At 39.2% G+C, this 11,124-nt stretch overlaps 1 protein-coding gene across 1 annotated transcript in view; it reads left to right on the top strand.

Annotated features, from left to right (window-relative positions):
* The first annotated feature begins 620 nt into the window (after positions 1-620).
* The window catches only part of kif19 (kinesin family member 19), a 64,296-nt gene continuing 53,792 nt past the window's right edge, over positions 621-11,124 (top strand). The window contains exons 1-2 of the mRNA XM_079846193.1: positions 621-958; positions 5,425-5,505. Coding sequence (XP_079702319.1) covers positions 920-958; positions 5,425-5,505 — 120 coding nt within the window. The 5' untranslated portion in view covers positions 621-919. The remainder of the gene's footprint in view (positions 959-5,424; positions 5,506-11,124) is intronic.

Below are 11,124 nucleotides of genomic sequence, written 5' to 3'. Positions count from 1 at the left end.
AGATATTTAAACAAAATAAGAAAAATGTTGACATCATCATCCTGTTCAAATGTTTTCAGCTATATGTAAACATCTTTATGTAAAATATATTATTCAGGACAGCACTACATAGAAAATAACATGCATTTTTTTATGATCTCTCTTATTTTGTTAAAATTGTTCACATTTTCACAGATTCTGCAATATTATTATTATTATTATTTGTAAAATGTGTAATTAGTGGATAATTAAGTTTTTAAAAAACGTGCTGGGTTATGATAAAAAGTTTAAATAAAAGGCAGACATTTTAGAATTAAAAATATGACGTAAACAGCTTTAAAAATACAACCTTAAAGAACTTTAAATTATAAACACCCGCAAAAATATTGTTTGTTTATATTAATATATATAATATATTAATAATAATAGTCGTAGTAGTAACAAAATGTGTTGCATTCATAAATGAATATGTCTTCAATTTATCGAATTAAACTGGATGAAAACAAATTTTTGACATAAAACAGTACAAGGCCTGACCAGCAGGTTTCGCTGCTGCCTGAGAGTCTGAGAATGTCTGCCCACCTGAGTGAAGCATCAGCCGCGGTGAATGACGCGTCTCTCTCGGTGCGCACTGCACTACTGCTCATCTCTAGGGACATCACAAACACAACATACACACACACACGCGCGCGCGCGCGCGCGCTCACTCACTCACTCACGGCTTTACTGTGGGAGGAGAGACACACATCCTGCTCAGACATGGACCTGACGGACTCCAGAGCCCGTGTTTGATTATTCAGAGTGTTTTATATGAGAGAGAGAGAAGCGCAGGTGAATTGATAGATGAACCATGACCTCGCGGCGTCTGTTGCGCTCTCTTCACGTGACGCGCGTGTTTTAGTTTACAAAAAACCGCTCAAACGTCCAGCAAAACATTACGATGAAGGACACTGCAGAATCAAAGGATCAGCAGCTGACAGTGAGTCAACTGACTTATTATTTACCTGCACTTGCTAGTAGAGTTTGTAAACTGTGGTCAGCAAACAATGTGTATGTGTTCATGTAGAGTCATTTAGCTGCACAATTTGTGTGCGTGTCATCAAATATGTTGTTTTATACTTTTTTTTTTCAACCAATAATACTAATAATCTGTGTCTATTATCATACATGTCAGGCCATAGCACATTATCTACATTCTGAAGCACTTACAGTTTGCATAGCATATACTTGTGTATTATGAAATGTAGCTTATCTGCGTATGCTTTATCATTGCCGTTTTAGTTATTGTATACATGACGTATTTAGGTGGTTGACATGCAATAGTTTTGTTGACATTCCATCTCAACTCCATTTGAAGCAGCATTTTGCTCTTTCGTATTATTATTATTTTTATTCATGTAGCTTTTATGAGCCTATATTGAGAGACTATATAGTATTTCTATTTTTTCTTTCTTTAACATATTACACAACAGGACCATTAACAATGGTCTTCTGAGGCAAAATGTGATTTGAAAATGGTGACAGACTTAATAAATATGTTGACCAGTTATAGAAACTATGAAATATACTTGATGTTGTTAAAAAAAATAAGTAATGGATGCATTATGCATTAACAAATGTGCATACACTTAACCATATGCAAATGTCAGTTTAGACTGTTCAGCCCACAACGTTAAATGCAAATATTTGGTAGGCATACCTTATTTAATATACATAAATGTATATAGAATAACAAACAAGTGACTATAGAGATGAATAAATTCTACATTTCATTCCCTCACAGCCTGTCTACTTAAAACCCCAGGGCAGATTTCAGTCTGACAGACTACACTTGCTATATTTCGATTCTCTGGAAGCTTAATACCTGTTTTCTAGTGATCTTTTGCCCCCCTCTCAATAATTCACCGGGGCACTTTAAGTTCCCTTTCTCTCCTTCCACTTCAAGACATCATTCCGGTGTTTTAGGGAATGTAAATGTGGGGCAGTGATGTACTTTTCTAGTCCGGATTCTCTATTATCATAAAATGGTGGAGAAATTCGCTGTGACTTTATGCAAGTATTTGCTGAGAGCAATAGAAACCGGTTTAGCCGCATCCCGTTAACATATTAAATGTTTAGACAGCATTTGTTACTCTACAAGCAATAATAGCTTCCAGCTATAATATTCATACTGCATAATTAGCTACCTAGATTTGCAAGCTGTATCGCTGCCCCTTTGCCCTTCAGTGTTTATTTCAGTTGTGTACAGATGGATTCTCCTGCAGGCCAGCTGACTCGAACAGAAATGTCCTTGAAATACAAATGAATGTGAAAATTGTACTTGCAATAGATAAATGTATCCTGCTGCTAATATCTGTCCCAAGGAGACATTAATCTCTGCCTATTAAAGGGATAGTTCACCCAAAAATGAAAATTACCCCATGATTTACTCACCCTCAAGCCATCCTAGGTGTATATGACATTCTTGGAGTCCGTCAGCCCAAAAAAGTGCATCCATCCATTATAAAAATGTAATCCACACGACTCCAGGAGCTTGATAAAGGCCTTCTTAATAAAGGTCTGGCGGAAGCTAGATATTTGACTTTATAAAGTTTTAAATATGGATATCATATTTTTCTTACACAAACCCATCGCTTTGCTTCAGAAGGCCTTTATCGACCCCCCAGAGCCGTGTGGAGTACTTCTATAATGGATGGATGCACTTTTTTGGGCTTCAAATTTTGGGCTGCCATTCACTGCCGTTCTAATGCATGGATTAGCCAGGACATTTTTTAAATATAACTCCGATTTGTATTCGTCTGAATGAAGAATGTCATATACACCTAGGATGGCTTGTGTAAATTATGGGATACTTTTCATTTTTGGGTGAACTATCCCTTTAATGACTGTATATCACTTAATATTCTTGATTCTGATGAAACGTGGTCGTCTTTCTCAGTCAAGTTCTGACTACTCAAGGAGCTGCATTTATTTATTTATTTTTTTAATTTGTAAGGGCATCTTTTACTGCATTAGATACTAAATATTACTCAACATTTAGAAAGTTTCCTCATAGTTTTAAGTCTTTTTATGAACAGTATATCAATTATTTAATCATTTAAAACACAACGATAATATAATTAAAAACTATAAAAATGAAAAAAAAAAAACTTTGAGAAATATTTTCCTGGAAAGTGTGCTTGTGCTTTTTTTTTAGACAGATTTTCTATCCAAGTTGTCTTGTTGTTGTATGTGTTTTTAAATAAATGGCATTTGGTATAATATTTTATTTAAAGGGTTAGTTCACCCAAAAATGAAAATTCTGTCATTAATTACTTACCCTCATGTCGTTCGACACCCGTAAGACCTCCGTTCATCTTCGGAACACAAATGAAGATATTTTAGTTGAAATCCGATGGCTCAGAAAGGCCTCCATTGGCACAATGGCACGGTTCAATCTCAAGACCCTTAAAAGGTACTAAAGACGTCCTTACAAAGTCCATCTCACTACAGTGGTTCTACAATAACTTTATGAATCAACGAGAATAGTTTTTGTGCTCAAAAAAACCCTAAATAACGACTTGTATAGTGATGACCGATTTCAAAACACGGCATCATGAAGCTTCGAAGCGTTATGAATCAGTGAGTCGAATCATGATTCGGATCGTGTGTCAAACTGCTGAAATTACGTGACTTTGGCGATCCAAACCGCTGAATCGACTCACTGATTCTTAACGCTTCGAAGCTTCATGATGCCGTGTTTTGAAATTGGTCATCACTATATCAGTCGTTATTTAGGGGTTTTTTTGTGCACAAAAACTATTCTCGTCGCTTCATAAAGTTATTGTAGAACCACTGTAGTGAGATGGACTTTGTAACAACGTCTTTAGTACCTTTTATGGGTCTTGAGAGTGTAAAGTGCATTGTGCCAATGGAGGCCTTTCTGAGCCATCGGATTTCAACTAAAATATCTTCATTTGTGTTCCGAAGATGAACGGAGGTCTTACGGGTGTCGAACGACATGACATGAGGGTAAGTAATTAATTAAATAATTTTCATTTTTGGGTGAACTAACCCTTTAAAGGCACAATATGTAAGAATATTTGGATTAAAATACCCAAAAACCACTAGAACAATGTTATATATTTTGTTGACTTGTGAACTTACATTATCCCAAATGTTTCCAAGAATGTTTAAATCCAGAGAAATAAGCAGTTTAGACCAGGACACGGACCATGTCCGTGCGTCGCTTATCAATGACATCATACCCGCGTTACTCTCGATTTCCGATTTTATTTTGTAGAAACCATGGAAACATCAAAGACGCTTCGGGATAGTTCACCCAAAAATGTAAATTAGCCCATGATTTACTCACCCTCAAGTCATCCTAGGTGTATATGCCATTCTTCTTTCAGACGAATAAAATCTGAGTTTTATTAAAAAAGTCCTGGCTCTTCTAAGCTTTATAATGGCAGTGACTGTTGCTCTGTTTTTGAAGTCCATAAAAAATGCATCTGTCTGTCAAATAACGTGCTCCACGCGGCTCTGGGGGGTTAATAAAGGCCTTCTGAAGCGAATCGATGCGTATGTGTAAGAAAAATATCCATATTTAAAACTTTATAAAGTAAAGCTCCAGCTGATCGCCTTCCGTGGAAAAGTGTTGAAAGTGCCTTCTCGCAGTTCAAGATGCGTACGCGACGTCTGACGAGCGTACCTGGTAATGTAAGCCTTTGATCGGCAGAGGCACTTTCAACACTTTTTCCATAAATTAAATATGGAAGGCGATCGGCCGACACTTAACTTTATAAAGTTTTAAATATGGATATTTCTCTTACACACACATCGATTCACGATTCGATTCACGATTCGTCTGAAAGAAGAATGTCATATACACCTAGGATGACTTGAGGGTGAGTAAATCATGGGATAATTTTCATTTTTGGGTCAACTAACCCTTTAATATATTGTGTGTCTCATTAGACAGGTGAGTTTAGATACATTCATCGACAGAAAACGAATCATTGTTATATAGCATAACGCATTTAGTCTTATTGTTTAAATCTGGTTTTCTTGATTTACCGCGATTACCATGTTTTACCATGCCTAATATTGATCTAGCTCACTGCAGTGTGTAACAAGTGTCTCATAGTAGCCACCAAGCGAACGCACAGGGAGTAACATTATAACAACTTTCAACATGCAAATAATGTATCTAATATGATGAAACAGAGCTGCGTTACCACACATACGTATGAGCGGAAGAAGTGGAAGCGGTCGTCTGCGCATAATAAAAGCTCCACGAAATCAAGGCGTCATCAATTTATGCCTTTGTTTTGAATAAGCGACCTCTAGGCGAAAATTACATATTGTGGCTTTAATGCAATGTCATTCATACATTTGAAGTGTAGCTTTAGGGTTCAAATACTTTTTGAGGCCAGAGCATTACCTTTTTTTTATTTCTTCCAGGTGGCCCTGCGGGTTCGGCCATTGAGTGATGCTGAACTGGAGGAAGGAGCCACTGTTATAGCCCACAAAGTGGATGACCAGGTCAGAGGAGACAGATGAATCAGTGTGTGTGTGTGTGTGTGTGGCACAAAAAGAGCACTGCATGTTATCTCATCGAAGAATGTGCATTTTTGGGAAGACAATTGCCAATAAGTGTATTTGTGTACCCAATCTGCATTGAGTACATTTTGTGTATTTGCTTTCTGGTCTTTATGTGGATATCTGTAGTTTTCAGTCTAGGGGCTAAACAGGTGACTCAGGATATTAAAATCAGCCAGGTTCTGGATACAGTATTACTTTAATAAGTCCAGCGCTTACATTATTCAGAAAAAAATACTATTATCAGGTATGCATGTTTTGTTGGTCAAGTGGGCGGTTCTTGGAATGTGATGAGGACTAGATTTTATGTAGTTTACGCTATGCAAGACTAGTGCATGGTACCATTCTTATATGCATTTGTGGATTTAAAAATGTAACGTTTACATTGTATGTACATAAAAGAAGGGCATAGATGGTGATGACTCTGTGACGATGTGTATATTTTCTCCATTGTCTAATTTTAGAAGTCTTGGGTTGGAAAATGAAATTAAATTGACGCTTCAAAAAGTTCATAGAGACTGTAAAACTAATCCATATGAATTCATCCGTTTAGTCCAAATTTTCTGAAGAGACTCGATTTCTCATGTTACGCATCACGTTTGAGCTTCAGAAAGAACCAATGAGGTTCATTCTCGTGTTACGCATCACGTTTGAGCTCCAGCAAGAACCAATGAGGTTCATTCTCGTGTTACGCATCACGTTTGAGCTTCAGAAAGAACCAATGAGGTTCATTCTCTTGTTACGCATCACGTTTGAGCTTCCGCAAGAACCAATGAGGTTCATTCTAGTGTTACGCATCACGTTTGAGATTCCGCAAGAACCAATGAGGTTCATTCTAGTGTTACGCATCACGTTTGAGATTCCGCAAGAACCAATGAGGTTCATTCTCGTGTTACGCATCACGTTTGAGATTCCGCAAGAACCAATGAGGTTCATTCTCGTGTTACGCATCACGTTTGAGCTTACGCAAGAACCAATGAGGTTCATTCTAGTGTTACGCATCACGTTTGAGCTTCCACAAGAACCAATGAGGTTCATTCTCGTGTTACGCAGCACGTTTGAGATTCCGCAAGAACAGATGAGGTTCATTCTCGTGTTACGCAGCACGTTTGAGCTTCTGCAAGAACCAATGAGGTTCATTCTCGTGTTACGCATCACGTTTGAGCTGCCTCAAGAACCAATGAGGTTCATTCTCGTGTTACGCAGCACGTTTGAGATTCCGCAAGAACAGATGAGGTTCATTCTCGTGTTACGCAGCACGTTTGAGCTTCTGCAAGAACCAATGAGGTTCATTCTCGTGTTACGCATCACGTTTGAGCTTCCACAAGAACCAATGAGGTTCATTCTCGTGTTACGCAGCACGTTTGAGATTCCGCAAGAACAGATGAGGTTCATTCTCGTGTTACGCAGCACGTTTGAGCTTCTGCAAGAACCAATGAGGTTCATTCTCGTGTTACGCATCACGTTTGAGCTTCCACAAGAACCAATGAGGTTCATTCTCGTGTTACGCAGCACGTTTGAGATTCCGCAAGAACAGATGAGGTTCATTCTCGTGTTACGCAGCACGTTTGAGCTTCTGCAAGAACCAATGAGGTTCATTCTCGTGTTACGCATCACGTTTGAGCTGCCTCAAGAACCAATGAGGTTCTTCTCTTTATATGCGCTGATCAATGTTTATATGTGAGTAAAAGCCTAAATTCAAACTTTTTTCAACATATAAAGATATCTTTAGGTATCTGGACTTTTTGAACTGTCAAAGTGGAAGTTGTGTAGCTGTCAATGGAGGGACAGAAATCGCTAAGATTTCATTAAAAATTTTGTCATTTGTGTTCCGAAGATGAACGAAAGTCTTACGGGTTTTGAACAACATTAGAGTGAGTAATTAATGACAGCATTTTCATTTTTGGGTGAACTATCCCTTTAAGTGTCTCTAGAGCTGGCATACACAGATGCTAACCTGCTGTTATGGGTAAATAGGCCCAGTGTTAGTGAATGAGGCGAGTACGGTCACATATTCAATCTCAAGGGTCTGAGTCACAAAGACAATTAGCCAGTGCTGTGAGACCTCAGCAGCACAGCGTGACATTTCATTTACAGGACCCACGTCTGCAACAGCAGAAAATCATTATAATTATTTGAACCCATTTAAATATGAGCATGGATTGAATAATTTTTATAATTATAACCTTATTTGCTGGCAAATGTCAGACAGGGTGACGTTAAATAGAGTTACACTTGGAACAATTTCCAAGTGATCAATTTGAAATGTATTACTGAATGGCATGAATGTTGCTTCGGTCAAAACTTGATGCTAATTATATGTGAAGATTTTTCATAAAAATGTGTCTGTAACATGTTGCTGTGCTAATGACACTCTAACAGGCACAAAAATACATAAATATGGGGTAATATAGTACATTTTAACAATATTAACACATTTATATGAATACGTTTTGGCATATAAATAACTCATTAGATTTCAAAATTACATTTTCCTGCATTCTGCACCATCTTTGATAGGTTTTTCCCACTATGTTTGTTGCAATGCATGATGGTATTGTCAAAACACATTTTTTTGTTGTATTTACCTGCAGTGTAGCAAATAATAGCAAGTTGTTGATGGGTGCTATATGCTATCTTGAAATGGTCTTCCTCTGTGGCCACTGGTTGTCAGTTTGATGTTGTTGAATTCCCAAAGTTGACTTTGGGTCCATCATGGACGGTCAGCTGACTGAGGTGGTCATGTTTACATTCAAGCACTTGGACTTAACAATGCAAACTGGTTATACAAGAGCTGATGGGATTAGTAGCATGTAGAGAAAGGGTTTTTATGTTTGCGTAGCCATCCCCCTGAATAGGGAAAGAGAGAACAAGACTGCCAGTACCAACATATAATGAGGTTGTGTAAGTATAGAAAAAATTATAAACACGCTCAAATTCATACACGCATGTTCAGCAAGACCAGTTCATGCTGGTCTAAGCTAGTAAGTAATTATCCAGATTCGCTGACAAACCAAAGTAAGCACCCTTCTTATCTGTTTGTGCCCAGCACGCCATATGGCAGCACCATCTACGAGTAGGCTTAGGCGTGTTTTTTATTAGTGGAGTCGATGGTGTTTTCTCCCCCCGATGGCAGACACTGATGGGAGAGTAAACCTTAAGAGGATGAGCTCACCGACAGGGGCTTTGGGTGGCTTAGACAGCAGCCACCTGCTCTTCTGTACTTCCAGTCACCTGACGGCTATAGGATCATGCCAGCGTTGGTGGCAACATGTCATTCAAAGCTAAATCTGATGGGTGCATAATGTTTTCAAATGATTAATTGGCTAATGCATGTGCATTGGCTTCTTTCATTAGTCAAATTCAAGTGCCTGATTTAATGTCGCCTGGATTGCTTGTGCAAATCCTGCGCTAATTCTCTATTTTGACATAGCGATAGACTTGGACAAATTGGTATTCATTAACCTCTCCACATTAGTGTGTGGGTCAGCATTAGTGTGTGGTTTAAATAATTTACCATGACCAACAAACTAGGATCTCACGGTTCTCCTTAAGGTAAGGTGCTTGCAATGACGTCTGCGTGTTACCAGACATGCACTGTATACCGATTGGTTCGTGCGAGACTCTCATACATGCATAAACACATGATCAGGAGTCTTGCCGTAACCTCTCCTTTACCTGTGTCATTATACATTGATGATACATATCAATGAGGCAACTCGGCACCTTGTCGGTCTACAGTGACTTCTTTTGCATTACGCTAGGGTTGTCACAAGTAATGGTACAATTTTGTGGTTCTCTGGACCAATTTCGGTTCCAGAGTATAAACTGTTGAATTAAGTACTTTGACATTTCGTCCCCATCTTGTCCTGTCCATTGGTTTTCACTGTCAATCATCGCAGTTTCAGATTCAATCGCGCATTTAAATACGGTTCAATCCAAAAACTTTGCAGTGTACTTGGCAGCATGAAAAACTAAACTTGTATCCAGATTGTAAATGGGCAATAACCAGAAACCAAGGGAAGAGCTTCCCTTTATAATCACTAAGGCTGTCGATCTCTAAGGGTGTACTCACACTAGGCACGGTTGCCTTGTACCGTGCCCGAGCGCGATTGCCCCGATTGCATTACGGAGGCAGCTGACTTTGATGGAGGAATTTGCAGCTTTACTCGCAAACTACAATTCATGTTCATCAATAAGGTGAGAACGAGTACCGTTATAAACCTAAATATACTTGATTTAATCGAAAAGTGTATCCAAGTAGTAATAGTTTGGTGTTTGCTGTCGCAATGATGACGGTAGCGCACAGCGATCACACTACATGCGTACCACGCCCGAACCAACCGAACCGCGCTCTGGCCCTGACCTCTTCCAACCGGGCCAAGGCCGGCTAAACTAACTGCGCCCGGGCACGGTACGGAGCACTCACACTAGTCAACCAAACCAGACATTGGGGGTCAAACGTGCCCGTTCAAATCGCCTAGTGTGAGTACACCCTAAAGTGCAAGCTTTTTCTGCAGTTATAATAAAAATCTTAATTGTACAATGAATCTCTTATTTACATCGTGTTTACACTTTGTTGGTTATAATGGAAGGATTCTCAAGCGTGCAGCTCACGCCAGAGTCCTGCACGGGTGCGAAATGGGTGAAAACATCCTAACTGTGTCGGATATGGGTGCGGGTCGGGTCGGACAATGGAGAAACACGGGTCTAAACACGGGTTTAAAACAGTCACGTGCAAACGAATATTTATAAAAATATATGCATGCATATTTTTAGGAACACATTAAAAAAATATGCCTTGCCTGTATTTCAAGTTGATAAAATAATTTCAAATCCATATCAGTTTATTTGTGCGCGCGCCCTCCCAGGAGAATCACAACTGCGCCCGTGCGATCTGCCTGCACTGCAGTCGTTGAGATGAATCCTGAGGTGTTGAAGAAAAAAACGTATTGGATATTCCTTCATCGCTGAGGAAGCATGCAGATAACTGTGGTAACAAACCAAGCACAAGCAGTTCTATCGAACAGTATTTTTCAAAAGGGGACAGAACTGAAGGTGCCTCGTAGAGAGTATAAGGACACATAACCATGTTCTTCATGATGTAGCCTTTTGACAGCTTCGGCTGAAGTTGTCCTTGTGTTAATGGTCGTGTAATAACTTCTGTATGCTGGCAATAAACACTTTTGTAAGTGTGTCTATAATGTGACATGCTAAACTGATTTTATTTCGGGTGCGGGTCGAGTGTTGGTTCTATTTTAAGCGGGTCGGGTGCGGATTTTAATAAGTGCTGCTGTCGGAAAACGGGTCAGATGCGGTTTTAAGCACTACGGGTACGAGCGGGTGCGGATTTACAAAATCGGACCCGTGCAGGACTCTGGCTCATGTTGAACAAACAAAAACGTGTGCGTTTTCAGTGGTGTCAAGCAGATTCTGAATAACTTACTGACTAGCACCCCTGATCAGTGCATTCACACGCTCAATAGATTTGAGTTGCTACTATGCCCGATGCTTGTAAAAACACACTGTAAATAGAATGTGTTGACGCTCGGAGGGCGCTTA

This window comes from Gobio gobio (assembly GCF_949357685.1).
Source record: "Gobio gobio genome assembly, chromosome: 20".
In the NCBI taxonomy this organism is placed as follows: domain Eukaryota; kingdom Metazoa; phylum Chordata; class Actinopteri; order Cypriniformes; family Gobionidae; genus Gobio; species Gobio gobio.
The sequence above is the reverse complement of the archived record's forward strand: the minus strand, read 5'-3'. Positions and strand labels throughout refer to the sequence as shown.